The sequence below is a fragment of the Loxodonta africana genome, chromosome X, assembly GCF_030014295.1.
Source record: "Loxodonta africana isolate mLoxAfr1 chromosome X, mLoxAfr1.hap2, whole genome shotgun sequence".
Lineage (NCBI taxonomy): Eukaryota > Metazoa > Chordata > Mammalia > Proboscidea > Elephantidae > Loxodonta > Loxodonta africana.
The window spans coordinates 21,275,965-21,301,061 of NC_087369.1; the positions used below are offsets into that span (position 1 = coordinate 21,275,965).

The following is a 25,097-nucleotide window of genomic DNA, read 5'->3' on the forward strand; positions in this document are numbered from 1 at the left end:
AGCACGTGACAGTGGCTACTTTTTATTGGGGCAAATTTTTATTCTGCTTAACCTAAGCCTTTAAGTTAACTAAGTCAATGATGCCCCCCACAAGGAACACAGCTGTTTTGCAAGCTAGGCCATCCAAAACCATATAGCAGCAGCCCTCTCAGTGTTAGAAAAAAGTAAGGGTAAACCAAAAAAACCCAGTGCCGTCGAGTTGATTCCGACTCATAAAGTAAGGGTAGGCGAAAAAAAAAATCACTGTTTCAATAATGCTCCCCCTAAGTGTAACGTAACTTCCATGTGCTCTTCTTCAGGAACAAGCCTGAGAATGGCTGAGGTAGACCATGGCCCTGATGACTCTGAACAGTCAATACTTTTGGCAAAGTCTGACTGTCCACTGGTAGAGCAAGGTGACTGGGGCCTGGGCCGGGGGAGGCGGGGGTGGAGATACACAGGCTTTCTACTGGAAGAGCAAAAGATAAAAGTTCATGGGTATGAGTTAGGCTTACTTTATTTGGGGGAAATACTCTATTGCCACTAGTAAATATTAGTGCTTGAAAGCTGCAAACACAATAAAAGAGAAGAATTAAAAAATGTGAACACAAATTCATATGGTTATGCTAGCATCTAATTTTGCCTGAAATTCTGTTTAATCAATTTGCTAGTTGCTCTTCATTGCTAACAGAACATTCATGAACAAAACAAATATCACCTACTATTAAAAAGAAAATAAAAGTATAGTGATGCCTCAGAGTGGGGGTTTGCCAGCCCAGCTGTAGTTTCTGTAGGAGGGGGGTACTGATTAGTCAAGTTTCTTACATGTAATGAGACAAGATTTCTGCATCATGGGAGTTGTTTTCCACAGAAGTTTTAAAAGATCACCTCTATCTTCGTGTTAGCCTGACAAATCACTAAAGTATCAGAACCTAAACTTTTAAAATAAGGAACTAGAAAAGTAAGAACCTCAGTTCAAACTGGAACCTCATGGTTATTCAAGGTTATAGAAAGAAAATACAAAACTTCTCCCTCTCAAGATTATGGGAAATAACCAAAAATGTTCCTGTAGTTACAGGATAAAAAAAAAAATAATAACAGGAATACTTTTTCTAGTTTTACAAAAATGATTTTAGAACCCAAGAAATAAAATAATACAAAAGATTTGTAAAACAGAAAAAACGCATTTATATCTTAAGGGTGAAGCAAAACATGTACGAAACTGAAATTGGACAATAGTCATATCTGGGTTGCTTTGCCATCAAGTCCCAATAAATCTTATTATAGAGTCACGATATTCTGTGATTGTAACACTTATTATCTGTTTCACATTATTTAGTCAATGCTAACATGTGAAAAATTGTAACTGAGAAGGAATTAATTAGTCATGATCTGTGACAAGAAGAGTAAACAGGCTAAACTGTATTCTGGTTTGAAATTTGTCAGGTGCTCTGTGCAAAGGTGCACTACCCACAGTAATGGAGCCAACACCACAGTGTGCGTGGAAGGCCTACAGATTAATTTTGGCCTCATTACTCACAGACGAGGCCACACCCAGGAGTTAATCTCACCAGGCTTTAGAGTTCTTATCTGACACCGGGCTAGATGAACTCTAAATTCCTCTCTACCCCTAACCTAGTAAGATTCTGCCTTCACTATTAATACAAACAACTTGGGTGTTTTGTTTTTTAAAAACCTAATTTACTCAACACTTTTTTCCACTTTTTTTTTTCCACTAGTGATCTGTGTACATGGTAGGCCATGTCATTCTTTTGAGAAAATTCCTTGTGGACACCATTTTGCAACCCCTAATGAATGAATGAAGATATCTGGGTGCAAATCATCAGCGGTCACCTACATTGAAAAAGAGAGACAGCCAGACATTATGTGCCTCCATCTACGAATCAGTCTTAAGGGGGATATATATGTCTATACATATATCTCAAATCTGAATCTGATCAAGCCCCTAAATCTAATGATCAATTTCTAGAAATACAGGTCAAATGACACTGCAGAGATGAAACCAGCAAAGGCAGATGGTGGGAAACTAATAGACAAATGACCTCAGTCTCTTTGGCAAAAAATAGCAAGAAAAAAGGTGATATGGAGGAGGAATCGACAGATTAAAGGACACTTGAGCGTTATCAACCAATCACAATGAGTGCACCTTATTGGGACCCAGATTCAAACTAACAAATTTTTATTAAAAAACATAAGACATTTAAGAAAAAGTGAACACTGACTAAATATTTAATTATATTAAGGAATTACAGGTTTTAGGTTTCTTTTTGGCATGATAATGGTATCTTAAAGTACCCTTTTACTAATAAGTATTGCAATATCTATGGATGAAATCATGAGGTATCCAGGGTTTGCTTCAAAATAATGGAGGGGAGGAATGAATGAGAGTGTAAGTGTCACAAACTGGCCACAGGTTGAAAATTTCTGATGCCAGGTGACAGATACACAAAGGTTCATTATAATACTCTCTACTTCTGTATGTTAGAAACTTTCTATAAAATTTAAACATTTATTAAAATCTTCAAAAAACCACCTTTAAGGTTTCACGAATTCTTTGAAAGATACAAAGGTAAAGATATTTTCAAATGTAAATACGCTACAAAGAGTTTCTGCTACTACATAATTGAATCTCTTTCTCAGATAAAATGTTTAAACCAAATTAGCAACAGATACAATTACTTGTAACTCTTTTCTTAATATATGAGATTACCCTGAATAAAGATCTAAGAAAGCTAAGGAGATTTTCGTAATACACCACACCATATGTAAAAATGCATCGGGGTAAAAGAAAAGCAAGTTCAAGCAATTTGCACCTGTAATTCAAAGAAAAAAATGCCTCCTCAGAATAATAAATGATCCAGCAAGCAATTACTGAGCATCTACCACGTGCCAAGCAGACTTGGCGCATTTCTTTACAAACATAATGCCACTGTTTCTTCTATCACAGTCCATCAGTTCATAGGACGCAACTGAGTAACTACCTCAAATGCTTTCTGGAAGTAGAAATGTGAAGAGTAAAAATGCCAAATAAACGTAAACAAAGGTGTACGTGTGTATGTGTGTGAGAGGGAGAGGGAGTGAAGCACAAAGAGACATGTACAAGGATTCACTGAACACATGGTTCTCTTCATATGTACCCAAACACACAGATGTCATCCATCTTAAAAAACCTCACCCTAATGTCTACAAGGAAACCCTGGTGGTATAGTGGTTAAGTGCTACAGCTGCTAACTAAAAGGTTGGCAGCTTGAATCCACCAGGCGTTCCTTGGAAACCCTACAGGGCAGTTTGACTCTGTCCTATAGGGTCACTATGAGTCTGAATCAACTTAACAGCAACGGGTTTGGTTTTCTGGAATGTCTAAAAAGAGCCCTGGTGGCGCAATGGTTAACGGCTCAGCTGCTAACCCAAAGGTCAGCAGTTCAAATCCACCAGCCTCTCCTTGTAAACCCTACGGGGCAGTTCTACTCTGCCCTATAGGGTCGCTATAAGTCGGAACCGACTCGAAACAGGTTTGGTTTTCTGAATGTCTGGAAGCATTGAAACTAAGAGAAGTTTCGCATGATGTCACTATGATCTCTAAAAATTACCAAAATGGCACAAACATTAGGAGTTGAACTTACTAGAGACCACGTATCAATTAAGCAATCTCTGTGAACAGTGTAATTTATAGAGTATTAAATGGCCCAGTCTAACAGAGACCTTGATTAAGTGCATTTTCAGCTCAGACCAACGTAAAAAGCTAAATGCCTTTTATGCATTAATTGCATTTGTCTTTCTCAGTTTTATAACAAAAGCAAATATCCACGTACTATACTTATGCAAGATGTTACCACTGGGAGAAACTGCATGACGGGTACAGGGGACATCCCTGTACATTATTTTTTGCAACTTCCTGTGAATCCATATTATAATTATTTCAAAATGAAACATTTAAAAAGATTAAATCTCATCAAAAGTAGTAAAACCATTCTCTAGGGGTAGGGAATAAGCAGATCCACTCTAAAACCAAAGGGTCCACTTACACAAATATTACCAGTATACATAATTTCTGCATGTGATCTGAGCTGATTATAAAAATTTCACCATAGTTGCATGCTGAAGCAAATTCAGAATGATAAATGGCTACTGAAAAACCTGTCCAAACACTGATGGATGCTATTTCTCTCTCTTTCTGGGGATTATTTCAATTTATCAAGCTAGAACAAAAACCAAAAAACCAAACCTATTGCCATAGGGTCGGTTCCAACTCAGAGAGACCCTATAGGACAGAATAGGACTGCCCCACAGAGTTTGCAAGGAGCGGCTGGTGGATTCAAACTGCGGACCTTTTGGTTAGCAGCTGTAGCTCTTAACCACTACGCCACCAGGGTTCAGGGACATTACTACCATATCTGCTCTTCCCTGAAGCCCTTTGTGACCACCGCCACCCTCATATCCCAATGGGACTGGCCTCTCTGCCTTTGTAGCCCACTGTTCCCTCAGACCCTGGGTAGCAGAGCACCTGGAGCACCTTCCTCAACTTCTGTTGACTTGTGCGCCCCCTTTCTGCAATGTGAGCTTACTGAAAGTAGCAACCCTATCTGATCTGTCTCTGCGTATCTTTACTGCTTTGTACAGTACCTTAGTAAAAACAGGGGCTCAATAAACCTTGAATGAAGAATGAACGAAAAGAAGGAGAGAAAGATGGATGGATGGATAGATATAGACAGATGGAGAGATGGATAAGATATGCCCTCTTCCCCTTACCTATACATACAGGAAGATTACAAAAGCCATGTGGTTCTTACCAGAAACATTCATTTTTATTAGGAGACCATGTCTCTCCAAGGACCTCAAAACTCCTCTCAACAACGGACAGATTCCTTGTAACTAAGCTTGGCTGCCCTATGACTATTGGGCTCTCCTGGTCCTGAAATGGGCTTTTATTGAGTAAGTATTGGGGGGTGGGGGCAATCTCTACAAGCAGAAACAGCCCCTTCCGAGCAGGTGAACAAAAGTTAAGTGGCTGTGGATACCACCCTACTCAGCCCTCTACTCCTCCCGCTCCAGGAATTCCAGCACCGTATGCTTTGAGCTGAGGAGACAGGCAAGGTCCAATGTCCATATTATTGAGTTGGAGTGAGAGGAGATAGATTTTTTAATAGTTTCAAAAGTACAGTCATCACTTCTCTGGCCATCCAGTTCTTAAGTGCATAGCTGGGATGGCAGGATACCAAGGGGTCAAAGCTTTCCCCAGGAAGTTATCCAATACCCTCTCCCCAAATCTCCTTCTCTATCAGTAGAAGAATCCCAAAGTAATTTCCAAATGCAGACACACTGCTTCAGTGAACGTGGGCTCGATCAATGTGCAAGCAGCCTCTACTTACTAACTGGTAAGTCCCAAGGATTTGTCACTATTAACAATGAGAACAACCATTTATTGAGGGCCTTCTATGGGCCAGATGGTTTATATACATTACTGTTATTGGAACTTGCAATGCATTCCCCCATGGAAATAATGTTATAATGACCCGATTCGGTCCTCCCTCCAAGAAAGCCCATTCAATCCACAAGGTCTCTGAGGTATAGTATTTTTACTGTCAGACCTAATTACTATGTACAATACTATTTCAGTGCACAAAAGGAGACACCAAGGCAGTTAGAATTCTAACGTGGAATTCTGGAGCTATATGAACTCCCAATAAAGTGGGATCAAGGACACCTTCTCCCCTCATTAACTTGCCTGTGGTAGCAGAGAATTCCCCCGCCTTAGCCAGAGAGGGCAGCAGGAGCTCCAAGACACCTTAATTGTCCCCACATCCCCTGATGTCCTTCCTACCATAGAACCTAGGATGGAATGGGGCTGGGGGCCCCAGGCTTTGGTAGTGCAGGGGACGGGGTGTTTCTGAAGCACTGCCATTTCTACATATGGCTGGTTGCATATTCCAGAGCTGCTGAGACACCAAGTGAAGGAAGTCGGTTGAGCATGTCTCTGGAAATGGCTTTGCCTCCAAATCGAGAATTTGTCCAATCATGCTATTGGCCAAATAAAATAGACACAGAATAACGTAAGAACATCACTCAAGTTAGATTTTCCAAGTGGAAAATAAAGGAGTTTGAGAATTATTTTGGCAGACTGAGCCATTCTCTTATTAGAAGTAGAAGTCTTCGACCACAGGTAGTGCTGCACTATGAGGACACAGTCAAGCCTTTTACAACATTCACACCCACAACCTTTGCTCAACACAGCACAAGAGATGCACAGACACCCACAGAGGAAGTCGGGTTAGCGACTGGGAGAACAAAGCTTCCCGGTCCTGACCTTTTGCTCCATGTGCTGGAAAGGGCAGCAGAGAAGCTGGAGGGAGACATTCAGGCCCTGGAGAAAGAAGACCTGAAGTTCGTTCTCACCATCTCAGAATACACATGCTCACCTAGGTGAGGCCTGGACTCTCCGCTGTCTTGTCATACTTCCATGGGAATCACATGCACTCCTCTTAGCCATAGAATTTCTCACTACCAAGGGCTTTATTTATTTATCGGCATGCTATATTCTTCTCCAAGTTCCTCAAGGGATGCGGACAAATACTGACAATCTCATTTGGCTGATTCTAAAAATAATTGCCAACTTACATGGAATGACATTTTAGAAGTCTGTGGAGGCACACCAACCTGGGGCACCCAGGAGACAGTATTAGCATGGCATGAAGGCTGACAATCACCTAACCAGAGAATGTGATCAGTTTGCGGCTTAGCAAACAGTGGGCTAAGGCAGCATAATCAAGAAAACCCTCCTGAGCTTTTGTCACAGCCTCTCAGCACAGGATGTGGAAGATAAGGGAGGCCTCCCCATCCCCTTTCCTGCTCTGAGGGGTGAGATTTCTTACTTGACTTGGAGAGCTGTTCATCCTGGGAAACACCGAGGTCGTCTGACTCTCCTGACAGCTCCTTGATGAAGTTGGAAGGGAACATTCCAGTCTTTCCATTGAGAACACCTTCCCACCATCCTTCCTCTACCTGCACAGATGCAAACAGAAGCAAAGAGATGCAGGGATGTGGTTAGACATGGTGGTTTCCAGTTTTGTTCACCTCTATGTTGCAGAGTACAGAACCCATACAGGGAATGCTGAAGGCCCCAAAACTTAAAAGTTGACAGAGAACGTGGAAAGCAAACCCTGGAGTTTGAGAATCAGGCTAAGGTAGGGGACATTAACCCGGGATCCATAAACTCAAATGGAAAAAGCTTTATTTTCACTAACTTCCAATTGGAATTTAGCATTTCCTTCAATTATGAACACAGGTAACAAACCACAGTAACATTAGGGTACCTGTGACTGCTCACTAAACAAATCACCGATATTTTTGCAGCACATTAGAGAGGTTGTAGGTATCTCAAAATATCATTTACATTTATCACTATTTGAGACACTCATAGTTATTACACCTGCTAGGAGATTCTGGTATTTGATGTATTAATAAAGAAGCACACAGATTACTATATCAAAATTTCCTGTTAAAATGGTTTGATGGTTACTTCAGTATAAACGGTTTCCTTTGTAATCCTATGTGTTTTATTTTATGCATTTAAAAATATTTAAAAACTGAGAATGGCTTCACCAGACTGTCAAAACTAATTAGCCAGGCTAACAAAAACAGTGAAGAATCCCTGGTTTAAGAAGTCAAGACCTCAATAAGAAGGCAAAAGGACTCCTTGAAGGTTTCCAAAGTGTTCTAGTCGAACCTACCCAGTGGCACCTTGGAAGACAGGCTTGGCAGTCTACTTCTAAAAGGTCACAGTCTTAAAAACCCTATCTATAGAGAAAAAAAAAAATTTTTTTTTTTTTTTATAGAGCAGTTCTACTCTGCACACACGGGGTCACCACGAGTTGAAATGACTCAAGTGCAACTGACAACAAGGCAAAAAACAAATGGGGGCACAGTTATGGATACTTCCGAGACATAACTACACACCTTGTGGAAGTGGTTTACTGGATTTGAAGGCTTATGAGGGACAACTCGGTCAACTGACAAAACATAGTTCACAAACTTTATGTTCTACATCCTAGTTTGGTAAGTATTGTCTGGGGTCTTAAAAGCTTGTGAGTGGCCATCTAAGACACAACTATTGGTCTCTACTTGTCGGAACAAAAGAGAAAAAAGGAAACCAAAGACTCAAAGATGAAACTATTCTACATCACTAACAGTCTACATAAACCATGTCCTCATCTATCCTGAGACTAAAAGAACTAGATGGTGCCCAGCTATCACTACAGACCATTCTGACCAGGGGACACAACAGACAGTCCTGGATAGGATGGGAGAAAAATGTAGAACAAAATTCAAATTCTTAAAAAAGGCCAGACTTACTGGACTCGTAGAGACTAGAGGAATCCCCAAGACTGTCACCCAAGATACACTTTAAACTTTATACTGAAACCACACCAGGAGGTCACCTTTCAGCTACATAACATATTGGTTGTAAAATAAACAAAATCACCCATGAGTACTGTGCTCCTTTAAAAAAAATCATCTATATGAGACCAAATGGTCAACATTCACCCTAAAGCAAAGATGAGAAGGTGGGGGGGGGGGCGGGGAAGCTAGATTAATGGTAACAAAACAATCAGAACGGGAATAATGAAAATGTAGACACATTGTGGAAAATGTAATCCATGTCACTGAACAATATGTACAGAAATTTTAAAACAGGAAACTAATTTGCTGTGTAAACTTTCACCAAAAACACAATAAAATATTACAATAAAAAATAAAATCCATTAATAAGAGGGAACTGGGATTCTGAATTTCAAAAACAAACCAATTAAAGGGCTCGAGATTACCCTGGGATGAACCAAAATGGGGTGCAGGGAAGCAGGGAGGGCAGTGAAATTAAGTCATCTGGGTAGGTAAGTGAAGGTTAGATTGGGGGAGCAGCAAGAATGGACAAGGCAGACGTGGACATGCGGCCCTTTGAGGTATGAGCTGGCCTTAAGTGACCACTTGGCTAGGATGGGAGAGAGAAGGGTAAAAAAAAAATCACCCCTTTATTCACTAACTAAATAAAAATAAAAAACTAGATAGTAGACAAGAATTACCTTAGGTGAAGGGAAGGACAATATACAATACAGGGAAGGTCAGCACAACTGGACTAAACCAAAAGCTAAGAAGTTTCCTGAATACGATCAAACACTTCAAGGGACAGAGTAGCAGGGGCGGGGGGTCTGGGGACATCTAGGGCAATTGGCATAACAAAGGTTATTAAGAAAATGCTCTGCATCTCATTTGGGTGAGTGGTATCTGGGGTCTTAAAAGCTAGCAAGCGGCCATCTGAGATGCATCAATTGGTCCCAACCCACCTGGAGCAAAGGAGAATGAGGAACACCAAAGACAAAAGGAAAATATTAGCCCAAGAGACAGAAAGGGCCACATAAACCAGAGACTCCATCAGCCTGAGACCAGAAGAACTAGATTGTGCCCAGCTACCACCAATGACCACCCAGACAGGGAGCACAACAGAGACTCCCTGACGGAGCAGGAGAAAAGAGGGATGCAGAACTCAAATTCACATAAAAAGGCCAGACTTAATGGTCTGACTGAGACTGGGGGAACCCGTGAAGACATGGCCTCTGGACTCTCTGTTAACCCAGAACTAAAACCATTCCCAAAGCCAACTCTGCAGACAAAGATTAAACTGGACTATACCACCCACCATAAGATGAAGACAGTGAAGGCCATAGTGATTACATTCATTTATTCTAGGAGTAAAGCACATGGCTTCCCACATTGAATGAATGAATGGATGAACGAATGATAGAGAAATCACTGGGGGAAAATCCTTCACAGGGGCCTATGATTCCCCCCTGCAAAAGGATTTTTCCTTCCTCCGAGAAGATGAAGGGATCAAGGGATTCTGACTATACTGGCTATTCTCAATGAGGTACAGCCCCACCTGGGTCTGTGTGCCCCTCCCAGAGAGGGGCCATGGAGTCATTCAATCCCCCAATACGTAATGAGCACATACTCTGTGGTGGGCACTTCCTGAGGATCTTGGGATAAATTTACTAGTGTACAGAACAGATAAAGACCCCTTCCCTTGAGAAGCTTTTGCAACAAAAAAGATGGACATACAAGAGCCTTACATCCCCCACTTGCAAATCAAACTTACTTTTATGTTTCTCTATTTAAAGAGAGAGAGAAACATGTCTCTCTAAAAAAGTAGAGATACAGATATCACCAAGGGCTGACAATTTCTGCCCCAAGGAAAGTAATAACAGGAGTCAGACTCCCACCTTTGTCCCCCTACCCCTTGTACACTCATAAACAGTTTTCTCCAGGCCTTGGCTCTCCGCTGAGAACAAACCTGACCTGTATCTCTCCATGACCAACCCAGCCAGCTCTGAAGCCCACAGCTGCTCCCTAGCAGAGAACCCCACCTTTGGCAGAGAGCTGGGAACAGGGCAGCTTACACCTAGTAGTATTTGGAAAAAAAAAAGAAAGAGTAAATCACTTAAATAGTTTGAGTCTCCAAGTGTCCAGCAATTTCCATGTTTTCAGGATCAATAGCATCCAAGTGGGCTCAGGACCCAAGGAGGTGGTTTCCATATTTTACCCATGTTGGAAGTTGGGGATGAATTTCAATACCCTCGCCACCACAATCTAGTACACTATCTACATTTATAAGGCACCTAAGGTGATGTCTGTGGATGAAGAGGTGACTATGCCCATGCATGAGTGCCTAGTTGTTCAGAAGGGTTCCAGTTCATCACTGGTGAAGCTGTACATGTCAACTGTACTGAGAAGAGGAACAGCGCATTTACCAAGTCTAAAGTCTGCCTCGGGCTACCAGTAGCAAGCCGGAAAAGTCTATTTAATGGCTGCTATAGTTTTTTTTTTTATTATTATTATAGTTGTCATCAGCAGGGATCAGTCCCTGGAGAAGGACATCACGCTTGGTAGAGGGTCAGCGAAAAAGAGGAAGATCCTGAGCAAGATGGATTGACACAGTGGCTGCAACAATGGGCTCAAGCATAACAACGATTGTGAGGGTGGTGTAGGACCGGGCAGTGTTTTGTTCTGTTGTATGTAGAGTTGCTATGAGTTGGAACCAACTCCACAGCACCTAACAACAACATAGTTTTTGTAATCCAATTAACCCTGTGTTACCCAAACCCCAGTCAGAGGCACACAAGAAGAGTGTGGTGGGGGGGAGGATAGGGGAGGGAGATGCACACAGGCGAATGAATTCAGCCTCACTGGTCCAAGAGCTGTTTTACCATTTTTTCCATAAAGTAAACAGGACAAATCAAACTTGAAGGAAAGGCCTAGACCTTTAACATTACTAAAATTGTCCTCAAAATTTATTTCAAAATAATTACATGAGAATCTCAATACCAGTCCTTTCTGCTGTCTGTAATACGTTCGGGAAGGTGTTTTGAAATTTTAAAACACTAGAACAATACTAGGTTTTTTTTTTTTTTTAATTAAAGCATAATTCACATAAACGCAGTTCTTAACCATACAGGCTGATCCATTTTGACAAATGCATACATACCCATGTAATTCACACCTTTATCAACACATACAACATTTCCATCACTCCAGTAATTTCCCTTATACCCTTTCCTAGTCAATCCCTAGCAAACATTCACTAATCTGATGTCTATTTTTTGATTAGCTTTCCTTTTCTAAAACTTCTTTTTTTTTTTACCTGTGTTGTTGTTAGGTGCCGTTGAGTCAATACCAACTCATGGCGATGCCATGTGTGCAGAACAGAACTGCCCCAAAGGGTTTTCAAGGCTGTGACTTTTCGGGAGCAGATCACCAGGACTTTGTCTTCCAAGGCGCCACTGGGTGGGTTCGGATCACCAACTTTTTGGCTAATAGTTGAATGCTTAACTGTTTGCACCACCCAGGGATTCCACACAAATGGAATTATGTTGTAGATAAGCTTTTGTGCTAAGACATGATTTTAGTTTTTAGATATTGTTACAAAAACACAAATTGGTTTTGGAAACTATCTTTTTCTATCAGTGGAATTAGCAAAAAAACACATACATATTTTAAGGGGCTAATTCCTGAAGGTACAAACACCTACATTATTCTCCATTTTAGTTGCTTTAAATAATCATCACTGCTGATTTTAGGATAAGGGAAGCTGCTTCTGCCAAATATAAACAAGTATTATCTGGGTCTTTAGTGCCTGGGCCAATATTTTTCCCCAATTCCTGTGTAGTTCATTGTATGACTGTCTCTTTCTAGCAGGGCCAGAACATTCCATACGTACAGGGAAGTTATTTTTATTCCCTTCCCTTGTTCTTCCAAAAATGAACCTATTCCACATGAGATGGGTCCCTGAAAGGAGGAATCTGTAGGGTAATTCAAAAGGAAATAATTTAAGAAAACATTTCTATTCAAGACTGAGGCAAACTATGCCCAATGGTACAGAACACCAACATCCATGATTTCATCGTGGTGTAATGGGTTTCTGTTGGACTTTTCTAGGCATCCAATCTTTAGCAATGCTGTGCCGTGATCATTCCTCTCCTTAAAAACAACTACGGGCTAGTGTACAGGTCCCCAAATTTCCATATGACCCAATGCTAAGACCTTACTATCATTTCAACTTTAAAATGTGAACTAACAGTAAATCAAGTCAGCAAGATAACTTTTCTGAGGACTCAAGATCCTGAAGTTTTGCCCTATCACTATTCCCAGGTGTCATAGATTGAATTATGTCCCCCCAAAAATGTGTGTATCAACTTGGTTAGGCCATGATTCCCAGTATTGTGTGCTTGTCCTCCATGTGGTGATTGTAATTTTATGTTGACAGGATTAGGGTGGGATTCTAACACCAGCCTCACCCAGGTCACCTCCCTGATCCAAGGTAAAGGGAGTTTCCCTGGGGTGTGGCCTGGACCACCCTTTATCTCTCAGGGGATGAAAGGTAAGAAAGCAAGCAGAGAGTAGGGCGACCTCATACTACCAAGAAATCAGCACCAGGAGCAGAGTGCATCCTTTAGACATGGGGTCCCTGCACCTGAGAAGCTCCTCGACCATGGAAAGATTGAGGACAAGGACATTCTTCCAGAGCTGACAGAAGAGAAAGGCTTCCCCTGGAGCTGACGCCTTGAAGTTGGACTTTTAGCCTACTTACCACGGGGAAATCTATTTCTCTTTGTTAAAGCCATCCACTTGTGGTATTTCCGTTATAGCAGCACTAGATGGCTAAGACGCCAAGTGAGAATGCTGTCTATAGAGATATGTTAACCTTAGAAAACCTCTTATAATATGAAAGGAACCTTTAACCCTTTCGTGACCAGAGAGACATATTGTACTCACCTACATTTTCCGCCTCTCGGGTTTACTGGAAAGCTGCTTTCTCACTGACAGTACGTGCTAGCGGTAGGCAGGGACCTGTCCGACTCTTTGAAGCGGAGAAATGGGCATATGCCATGAATTACTGTTTTTTACAGGGTACTGTATTCGGTCGAAAGAGCCCTGGTGGCACAGTAGTTAAAGCACTCGGCTGCTAACTAAAAGGTCAGCAGTTCAAACCCAGCAGCTGCTCCAAGGGAGAAAGATATGGCAGTCTGCTTCCGTAGAGATTACAGCCTTGGAAACCCCATGGGCAGTTCTACTAGGTCCTATAGGGTCACTATGAGTCAGGATCGACTGTACAACAGTGGGTGGGTATTATTAGGTGGTGCATCCTGGAGGTGTGATTGTGCAAAACTTTTGTCTCTTTTGGCTTTCGTACAGCAAGATAACCCTTGTAAGTATAGTTCTGGGTTCCTTCACGTTATTGGGAAGCTACATTTCTTGCGATGATTCCATGTTCACACGAATACAGCCTTTGCAGGAGACATTCACTCTATGTACCTGTCAAGGGATCCAGATGGCAATGGAAAGTCCAGAGGGACATGAGTCCCATATACCTCTACCTCCCAGAGTCCAGAGTGGCAAGTGCATCCCGCATAACTGTACCCTAGAGTTCAGAGGGATACATGCACCCCACATAATATGCATCAAAATCCATATTTCATAATAAAATTTCAGAAATGTTCCTTGATTCGGCATGCCTTCTATTAATGAAAATATATGGCATCAACAAAAAATTCAAAGCAGAATATATTTGGGTCTTGAACGAGGTGTTCCTTTTTAAAGTTCAGTGCAGGCAGCATCATAAACTTTCACCTCAGCCCCATTTCACTGCATCCACCAGCTCCTGCTTCATACACTCTACCCATAACCCATTGCCGTCGAGTCGATTCCGATTCATAGTGACCCTATACACTCTACATCTGCCCCCAAACTGTCACAGATCACCTCCCGCTGCAAAGCCAAGCTGTACTAACCTCTGTCCTCCTTCCTCCAGCCTAGCTCAGTGTCTTGTACAATACAACACGTGCTTATTGACAAATTAACTCAAATACTGTCCACCTTTCACATGTCCAGTTGTAAGTTCGCCTAATCAAGGAAGCATCTTCTTTACCCTCAATGAGCACTGCTGTTCTAAAATGTCTCTCCAACTTACTGGGTTTTTTTACTCTAATAACATCTTGGGGTTTTTAGTTCTCTTCATAGCTATGTGTATCTTATCCTCCCTAACTAGACCGAGCATATTTCAAGGCCAAGATTGTGTCCAATATATCTTTTTTGAATCTCCATAAACACAGTTTCTTTCATAGAGTAAGCACTCAAATATTTGATAAATCCCATAGCTATGCAAATCTATTATAAATACACTTAAACTTGCAAATATGGTAGTTATATCTGGTTGTATACTGGTGGTTTGTATTCTGGTGGTTTCAATCTAATCGCTTTTACTCCTAAACATGGCTTCCCTCTCCTTAAAAGGCATGTTTTTATCATCTCTCCACATTAGAAAATCAGAAGCGTTTACTCCAAAGTTATCTAGAGGGATAATAATAGAACTGAACCCTGGTGGTGCAGTGGTTCAGAGCTTGGCTGCTAACCAAAAGATCAGCAGTTTGAATCCACCAGCTGCTCCTTGGAAACCCTATGGTGCAGTTCTACTCTGTCCTATAGGGTCGCTATGAGTCAGAATCGACTTGACAGCAATGGGTAATTATAAAACAGCTTGAGCTCTTTGGATTATCAAATTCCAATACACAAATTTTTATATTACAGTTCCTTTTTGTTTACCATCTCTGTAGATCAATTCCTAGGAATGTGAATACTGGGTCAAAGTGTGTTATTTAGATATTTATAGCTTTTTTTTTTTTTGACGCATCTTACTACATGGTTTTATATGACAATCATACAGATATACAAAGTCACCAGTTTTTCTTAAAATTTGTCAACATTCTTACCACTAAATGTTTTCTTAAAAAAAAAACCACCCAGTGCCGTCAAGTCGATCCTGACTCATGGCGACCCTATGACAGAGTAGAGCTGTTCCATGGAGTTTCCAAGGAGCGCCTGGCAGATTTGAACTGCCTACCTTTTGGTTAGCAGCCGTAGCACTTAACCCATTATTGTCTTGTTTTGTATTTCTTGGAAATCCTGGTGGCGCAGTGGCTAAGAGCTACGGCTGCTAACCAAAAGGCTGGCAGTTGGAATCCACCAAGCGCTCCTTGGAAACCGTATGAAGCAGTTCTACCCTGTCCTACAGGGTCACTATGAGTCAAAATCAACTCAACGGCAACGGATTTTTTTTGTATTTCTTTGATAGCATGGCGAAACATTTTCTCATGTCTAAGATTTTTATTTCCCTTTGTGAGATTTGTGTTTATGGCAAATTTACCTATCAAAACAAAAAAAAAAACCCAAACCCATTCCTATCGAGTGGATTCCAACTCATAGCGACCCTACAGGACAGAGAAGAACTGCCCCGTAGAGTTTCCAAGGATCACCTGGCAGATTCAAACTGCCGACCCTTTGGTTAGCAGCCGTAGCACTTAACCACTATCCCACCAGGGTTTCTAATTCACCTGTCACTTACTATTATTACAGTGGCTTCCTAATATATTTTAATATGTTACGTATATAATTTTTGCCATAAGCTATTGCAAAAATTTCTTATTTAGCTATCCTAGCTTCAAATCATACCAAAGTTTTAATTCTTTTTTTTTTTTTTAAGCGACATCTGTTTATTTTTTTCTCTGGAATTTCTTACAGGTTTTGGTCTTAAGAAATTTGTCCTTCTACCATTGGGATCAATGTTCTACTCTGTTGTCCATTTATTTTTTACTTAGTCACCTTTCAAAAAATGCCTCCCAAGTGCCCTGCTTGGCATCAGGGATGCAAAAGAATAAGTGATATATTAATATAAATTAGCCAAAACTCAGAAATAGGCAAAAGGGGTTCCTGCACATCCAGTGCCATGTTGGGCATTGTCTAGCAGTCCTTCCCTTGCCCCTAATCCCATTAACTGATCCTCTAGGGATAAGTATATTTGTATGACATACTGTTTATGGGGATAGTTTATAACTGTTAGTGTCGATGTTAACTGGTAGAAAACTGAAAGTGATTCAAATAAATTTTGACTGATAGAGATCTGTCCCCCAGAAAAGATAACCTCACAGATTAGTTTTACTGCCCTGTAGGACACTAAGTAGTTTTGCGTCTAACCTAGCAATCTTAAGTGTTTTCTTCTTTAGTCACTATATTTTACTCTTTCACAATTCTCTTTGAGTCAGTCTTACTATCTTGCAGAGTCCCTCACTAATGAATTAAATAAAGCTTTGACACATGTTCACTTTATATTTGCAGGAGAGTCAGGAAATTTGGCCTCTAGCATCAGCTTTGCCACTTTCACCCATGTGATAGTTCCCTGGAACTTCTCCTTGACCTCTAGGTTCCTTTTTTTGTAAATCAGGGGCTTCTGTAAGGTCAAATGATATTCAGGAAATGAAAACAGTCAGAAAATTATCTTTCTATATTCAGCTACAAATGCTAAATCACAATCAATGATCAGGTTCTAAGTCCAAGGCCCAGCATCCCCCAGGCCCAAGGGAGTGGAGACTGAGAAGCCCATCCCAGTGTCTGGCGGGATATTTCACCAGGGGGACTAGCTCTGTGTATCCAGGACGCAATGGGAACCCAGGGAAGGAGGTGCAGCGGAAAGAGCAAAGTCTCCAGTCAGATGGACCTGGCTTCAGCCATAAGCTCTGCCTCTTCAGGCTCCCTTGAGCCCGTTTCTTCATCCACAAACTAAAGTAGGTGTGATGAGTAAATGAGCTACTGTGTGCAAAGAGTCCTGCTCATGCCTGTCACATACTGTGCCTTTTAGGACACTTAAGAAATGTCGGTTCTTTTTCTTCCTGCTAAATCCAATGGTGTTGCCCAGAATGAAAATGGAATCCATACTCTAGGTATGGCGCAGGGTCACTCTGGATATCCAGAGTCTAATATCAATTGAAGCAGAGTGATTTGATAGGAAAAAAAAATCTGTGGCACCAGGTTAGAATTTCAGAGATACATAGTATGCTGTGTTAGCAAGACAATGGTTTTAAGTGACCCCACATCTGCCTCCAACTGGCTTGGAGGCATTCCTCTCTGGGAACCCAATTTCTCAGAGAGGAGACTCAACTAGATGACCTATAAACTCTCTTCAAGTTCTAACATCCAACAGGCCAAGGCCAAAAAGCTTTGGAATCTACAGCAACAGGCTCCTCCTGATTGAGGAAGCTGGTGGGCTCTGACCACCCATGCGTGGCGACTGCACTTTCTGCCCAGCTCACTCACCTCTCCTACCACCTCTATGATGTCACCGACTTTCAGTTCAAGCTCATCGTCGTTCTGAGGCAGGTAGCTAAATGCCACCTGGCATCGGCGCCTCCGTCGTTCACCTGGATGGGAAAGCAAAATATTTAGATACAACTCTTCTCCCAAATAATATTTTAAAGAGGGGCTTCCTAGGCATGCAGGCAAATTAAGCTGACTTGTCTCAGATACGCTCTCTGGGAAATGGCTAGAGGCATGGCAGCCCTAGTCTTGTAGGGAGAGGCAGTAGAAAGCAGAGCAATGCTTCTCGGTCTTTTAAAAGCTGCTGGGTCAGAAAGGCATGAATATGAGAAACAGATCCATTTGTGCAGAAGGCAAACCACCCCCCTCCTGAAGCACTGGAGCACAATGTTGCCTTAAACGGTTTTCTATGGATGGGGCTTTGTAGTTGCTGCCGCTGACTTTTAATGAAAGCTGATGTGATGTGGTAGAGAAAAGAGAACAGTCTGCTTCTGATGCTAGCAAGGCAGAGGAAATTTTCCCCCAGTGTGCAAAGGAAAAGATAATGTATCCTGGCCTTCTCATTACTAATCATCACCCTTTCAACATACTGGAACTCAGGCCTGATAAGCAAAGGCCAATTCCATTTCAGCCTTCTCTTGGTACCATTTCAAACGTCCCACAGCGGTTCAACAAATCCACTCTTTGTCCCTCTGTCCCAAGGGATCCATTAACAGCCCTGGTTGCTTACACAGGACCAACCCAGGCTAATCAAGATAAAAGACAGGACCACATCTGACTCGACCAGAGGACACTCAAGGCGACACCATCACACTCACCCAGTGTGGCCCAACTGGGAGTTCCTGGCTTACAGCTAGTTCAAATCCAGACGCAACTATCCGCAGCACATCCACACCACAGATGTGCATCACGGGAAGAAAGAACACTTATGTGGTGTGTGCGTGTGAGAGAGAGAGAGACAGACAGACATGCAGACATGCAGACATACAGCAGTGGAGGCCCAAGCCAGAGAGAGGTGGATGGGGAGATATGACATGAGACCAACACTGCTCAGAAGTTTGTTGCTCATGGCTGACCGCCTCATGCCGTTCCTTCATGCCACCATACGGCCTGGAAAACCAAAGGCATCAACAACATAAAAGAAACGCATTTAGAAATGTTTCAATTATTTTTGGATACTTCCTACAGGAATTCTTTTTCTTTTTTAATCTTTTGCCTGTGAAAGGAAGCCCCTGTGGGTGTGATCACAGGGGACATTGAGGCCCCCAACAGCCTAACCTCATACAAAAGGGAAGGGCTCTCTGCTATACCCAATATGCTCACTGATCAATGTTGTTCAAAAGCCAGTGGCCTAGATCTCTGTGTTCCATTTTTCTCTGTCTGTACATCACTTCTAAGGAAGAACAGAGTTGAACAGACGGAAGAGAACAGAAATTCAGAATCGATATCTCATCTAATCATATCTCTGGCGACTACACAAATACATCCGACCCTCTGTACAAAATCACAAGCCGTCTCGTCTTAAGAAGAATAAACACATAATGCTCGGGCCAATTCCCAGGTGCTAACAGCACCGTTAGCAGGCAGAGGAGTTCGAGCCCAAGCAGGGACAGAAGGTCCAGCCCAGCTTGCTTTTCTAAGGTGGGAAGTCAGTAAGAGTGGTACTCCAGCGCAAAGAGCTCCCTCCCCACTCCATGGCTTCCGATGGGCTGTAAGTCAGAGTTCAAGTCCTTTGCATCATAAAGTCAACAAATTTCTCATTACAGCAAAGAAAGTCTAGATGATAAGACTAACTTGGCTCCCCTCTCTCAACCCCCTGCAACTTGCCTGCCTCCACAAGACACCCCTTATAAATGTTTAAGGGTATGTATTTGCTAGATGTTATGTTAGAAAGTAAACTCCACAGATATAAGTCTGAAAAACATGAAACAAGTAAAATGACATAAATGTCTGAAAGCCAACACTCACAACCACAGAAGTCACGGAAGTCCTGACCAAAGTGACTTAAAAACAACATCTGAAGATACAGTGTTAGCTGAAGCCAAAAAACTTAGACCACCCACCACCAGTCGCCACCGATTCCGACTCATGGTGACCCCATGTGTGTCAGAATAGAGCTATGCTCCACAGGGTTTTCAACGGTTGATTTTTCATAAGCAGATTGCCAGACCTTTCTTCCAAGGTGCTGTCTCTGGGTGGACTCGAACCACCAACCTTTTGGTGAGCCGCTGAGTATGTTAACTGCACTACCCAGGGACTTAAAAAAAAACTTATTTAGAGTTATGTGTGTTTATTTTCCAAAGACCCTCAGTGGAAAGTACCATCTAGCCCAACACTGCACAAACAGCAAAGGGAAGAGCGATGTATTCTTAGAGAAGAGACTAGCCCAGCAGATTGTGGGACTGGAACAGAATAAACAGATTTGCACGTCCATGAAGCCTGCCCTGCAACAGGAGGAATGACGCGGTCATGATGACTTTCTCTCTGCCAGCCTAGTCAGTATTTCTTAAAAGCCTCTAAGAAAGCTATTTATCAAAACGTATAAAGCACACTGCCAACGTACAGCACCAAGAAAAGTCAACCCTCCAGAGGGCACAGAGGAAGTACCCAGAGGTTGCTGGTGGAAAGCGTCTCCTAACTGGGCCCCAAGCAAGACAGTTATTCCCCTTCACGGTGGGATAGCGCAGGGTGGCTTCTAAAGCACTTCTGATATCCACTACCCTATCTCATCCTGCCATCCACACCAGCTAAACAGAAAAAGAGCCAAAATGAGCAACTATCTTACAAATGAGGAAACTAAGGCTAAGTGACTTACCCAAGGTCACAAAGTTAGTAAGTGGCAGTGTCTGCCTGACCTGAGTTCAGAGCTCTCTCTCCAAAGCTGGACCAACCAATTCAACCTGCAGTTTGTCCCCAGTTCTCTGCTATTTGCACTTAACTGCCCCCTGAAACACTGCCTTAGGTCTTCACCATGCCTCTCTCGTTACAGGGAACTCCCAAACTCCTGGACTGCTGCCTATCACTGATTCAATTTTTTTTTTTTTTTTTTTTTGCCAGTTCTACTTAACCTATAAACCAGTTCAGCGTTTGGAGCTGGAGAATTATTTCAGTTGCCTGTGTCCATCTTAAATTTAAGGAAATTTAAGGATGTCATTGGCCATTTTTTTCCCCTCTACTGGCATTACACTGATGTTTACTAGAGGGTCTTGACCTGCCTCGAGGAGAGAGGTAGATGATAACGTCATCTCCTTACAACAGCTACTGTAAACTGGAGAAAGAATCTATGACTTGCCCAAAGCCCGTGGTTTGGAATCCCTACTTTGAGCTACTACCATCACACCCAGAGCCCAGTCCATATGAACATTTAAGTTTTAACACATTTTATTGGGCTTTTTGTCCACTGAATAAACTGGGCCTTGAAAGAAAATTTTTCTTTAAAAAATCAAATGCCCATCAACAGATGAACGGATAAACAAAATGTGGTATATATACACAATGGAATATTACTCTGCCATAAAGAGAAATAAAGTCCTGATACAACATGGATGGACCTTGCAAACATTATGCTGAGTGATAAGTCAATCACGAAAAGACAAACACTGTAAAATCTCACTAATATGAAACACTTAGAATAGGCAAAATGTATAGAGACAAGGGTTAATGCGACCCTATGAGTCAGAATCGACTCGATGGCAATGGGTTTGTTTTTTTTTTTTATAGAGACAAGGGTTAAGAGTGGTTATCAGGGGTGGGAGGGAAGAGGAAAGAGGGGAATCTTTGTTTAGCTGGCATTTAGTTTCTATTTATGGGGACGGAAAATGTAGCAATAAATGTTGGTGACAACTGTACAACATGACTGATGTAATTGGTTTCATTGAATTGTACAAGTGAAAGATGTTGCATTGGTAAATGTATGTTACCTGTGTTTTTACAACAAAAAGCTTTAAACAAACAAATATGCATGCCGATAATAGCCAGCAATATAAATGTATATTAGAACAGCCACAAAGAGGGGAGAAACATGTTTTCCTCATTCATGTTAGTGCACTCCTCTGCCACCATACTTTATCACTGCTTACATCTTCCAGGCCGGGTCACTACTCCTTACACGTAACTGAGGCATGGATGAACCCAAATGCCATCTAAAAAAAAAAAAAATTTTTTTTTAAATGTTATCTACGTACATGCAAATGTGCATGAGCACATGGCTTACTGAAAGGGTATGGCTATGGCAGATTTCACAAGGCATACTCGAGACATCTCTAATTTATTGCCATGCTGTATGACAGCCATGGAATATGTGTTCATATGTATGACACAGGCACACACAAAGCAAGGCAGCCACACCCTCAATTCTCTCACTAGATCCCATACCCACTTCCCATTCATGACCACCTTTGTTTAATAAAACAATAGCAGCTAACATTTACTGAGCACTTACTACATGTCAGAGGCTACTAAGTGCTTTATAGGTATTACCCCAATTACACATACATTATACCTCTGGGGTAGATCACTGACACCCTTTTTTCACACAAGGAGTCTAAGGCGGCACTAAGATTGAGTGTCTTACCAGAGGTCTTAGAGCTAGTAAGTGGAGGGCCTAGGATTTCAAGCCAGGCAATGCAACTCCAGAGACACTGCCTCCCAGGTCTGAACGCTCTTAAGAAGAATTCTTGGCTATGGGTCTTGCAACTGCAGAATGGACTAGCTGGGCTAACGTGGTAAAATGTGAAACCAGGAAGTGAAAACCCACAAGTTAGGAGTGTTTCCTTACAGCTGCTGGGAACTGGGGCTCCTATTTTAATGAAATAAAGCTGGTTGGATGGGAGGAAATGTAATACATTAACATTTTCTAAAAATGAAATAGCAGAAACTGAAATGGTACCAAGACCCGGTCTCAGAAACGGTCCACAAATCTATGGTTTTAGAGTCTCCATCGAGGGTTTTAATGGCATAAGAAAACTTTACTAAGGCCAACTTAGGCAACGAGCACAGAAATATGCAACAAATAAATACGGTGGTAGAAAAAGTCTTTGGGTCAACTGAGAACCTGCAACACTCACACAGTATATTTTTTTTTACATCCCACATCCCCCATGACAGAACAGCAGTAAAGAACTGCCAGGGTTTTAAATCATTTGACGTTTTCATGGAATCCACTAACTTAATCTAATAGATCCTCATACGTGCCTAGGGGACAGAGCAGTATCCTTAAGTCACAGAAGGAGAAAGAAAATATTGATAAAAGTCAAAAAGGAAAATCAGCCACGGAGGCTGGATGAACCCCCAAAACTACTGCCTTGAGATAATCTTTAACCCTTAAACCAAAAATATTCCCTGAAGTTTTCTTGAAAGCAATCGTTTACCTTAACTAGTAAAGAGTGTCTTCCTTGAGCATTAGACTTTTTTTAAGATCTATATGGGATTTGGAAACCCTGGTGGCGTAGTGATTAAGTGCTACAGCTGCTAACAAAAGGGTCGGCAGTTCAAATCCACCAGGCGCTCCTTGGAAACTCTATGGGGCAGTTCTACTCTGTCCTATAGGGTCGCTATGAGTCGGAATAGACTCGACGGCACTGGGTTTGGTTTTTTTTTTATATGGGATTTAGAGACCCTGGTGGCGTAGCAGTTAAGAGGTACGACTGCTAACCAAAAGGTTGCCAGTTCAAATCCCCCAGGCACTCCTTGGAAACCCTATGGGGCAGTTCTACTCTGTCCTATAGGGCTACTGTGAGTCTGAATCGACTTGATGGCCATGGATTTTTTTTTAAGTATGGGATCAAATTGACAACGGCAACTCAAAAGATTAGATAGTAACCCGAGGGGACGGTGAGTATATATTAATGGAGGAGGGACAACTCAGAAAAGGAGGGTGAGAATGGTTGCACAACTCAATATAATGAATGTCACTGAATTATACATGTAGAAACTTGAACTGGTGTATGTTTTTGCTGTGTATAGTCTCAACAACAAAAAAGAAATATTTTTTTAAAAAAAGGAAAATAAGAAGTTTCAGATTCCTAGTTCCCAGAGTTATTTCTGGCCTTTTCTCCAGGCATGACCTGGGAACCACCTGTGTCAGAATGTTAAAATGCAAGGCAAATCTACTGAACCACACTCTCTGGGGTTGGGGCTAGGGGGTCTGTGTTTCAAGCAGATTCCCCCAAGTGATAATGCCCCAAAAAATCGAAGAACCTCAGCAACCAATCAATATCACTAATTACAGGTCATGGTAACATGCCTTGTGGGAACGAACAGGTGGCCTCCCCTTGGAAAACTCTAACCCAGAGGTTCTCAAGCTTGGCTGCACATTGAAATCACCTGGGGAGCTTTCCTAACACTGATGATGCCTTGCTAAAGACTAGTCCTGGAGGAACTAGGTCTCCATAGAAAATGGCTGCTTCTGGGGCTGGGGCAAGAAGATAAGAGGTGAGCCTAGAATATCCAGTTGTGCCAAAACTAATGAAGCGCTCACTCACTCAAGGGATAATTTCAAAAGGTCACAGTAATCAACCTGAAGGGGCTTCCATGGACCAAATCTGAAGAATGTATTATACTTTATTGATTTCAAAAAAATTCATGAGTCCATACTGATATGGTTGGTTGGTTGGTAGGTAGGCAGGTAAGTAGAAGTAGATTAGATAGATTAGATACATAGATACCTAGATGTAGATGGAGAGAAGGGAAAGCTTTTATTCACAAATGAATGTCAACTAATATAGAAATTACTGAAAAACACAATCACTATTTTACAGCCATTATTGTAATAACTGACTCAGCAAGAACCTATAGTTGCTAAAACCAGTGGGTGGAAGTTTGTTTGGGATTAGGATATTTACAGAGTCTCAAGTGTCTCTCCAAAGATTATTAATTACAAAAGGAAAATGGTCCCTTTAGAATGGAGAAACCTGGCAGACACAGCCTTCCCCAGGTGATTGAAGTTAACATCGCCAATGATGGGACAAGTTGACATCATGTGTGTCCAGATCTGATGCTCTGAGAAGGCCTGAACATGGCCTTCAGAACACTCCTGCCCAAAACAGTTAACCAGATACCAATCATGAGGAAACAATCATGCAAATCCAAATTGAGGGACATTCTACAAGGAACCTGACCTGGTTTTTTTCCTTATCTTTTTAAAAAGAAAAAGTCAACAACACAAAAGATAATTTTAAAAGACTAGAGAACTGCTGCAGATTAAAAAAAAAAAAGTAAAGAGCTATGACAACTAAATAGAAGATATGCTATTTAATTGGATTCTGGATTTTTTTTTTTTTATAAAGGATATTATTGGGAAACTGGTGAAATTTGAATGTGCACTAAATACCAGATAAAACAAACAAAAAAGCCTGTTGTCATCGAGTCGATTCCAACTCACAGCAATCCTATAGGACAGAGTAGAA

The 25,097-nt window shown here is 41.7% G+C and overlaps 1 protein-coding gene across 6 annotated transcripts in view; it reads right to left on the minus strand.

The window, feature by feature from the left end:
* Positions 1 to 25,097, minus strand: part of SH3KBP1 (SH3 domain containing kinase binding protein 1) — a 383,658-nt gene that overhangs the window by 166,529 nt on the left and 192,032 nt on the right. For 3 of the 6 annotated variants that reach the window (XM_064278074.1, XM_064278072.1, XM_064278073.1), the window contains 2 exons: positions 17,692 to 17,795; positions 6,870 to 6,999 (listed from right to left, as the gene is read on the minus strand). In XM_064278074.1, coding sequence (XP_064134144.1) covers positions 6,870 to 6,999; positions 17,692 to 17,795 — 234 coding nt within the window. Of the gene's footprint in view, positions 1 to 6,304; positions 6,362 to 6,869; positions 7,000 to 17,691; positions 17,796 to 21,770; positions 21,834 to 25,097 lie in introns of all 6 variants that reach the window. The other 3 variants (XM_064278078.1, XM_064278075.1, XM_064278076.1) reach the window with 3 other exon arrangements.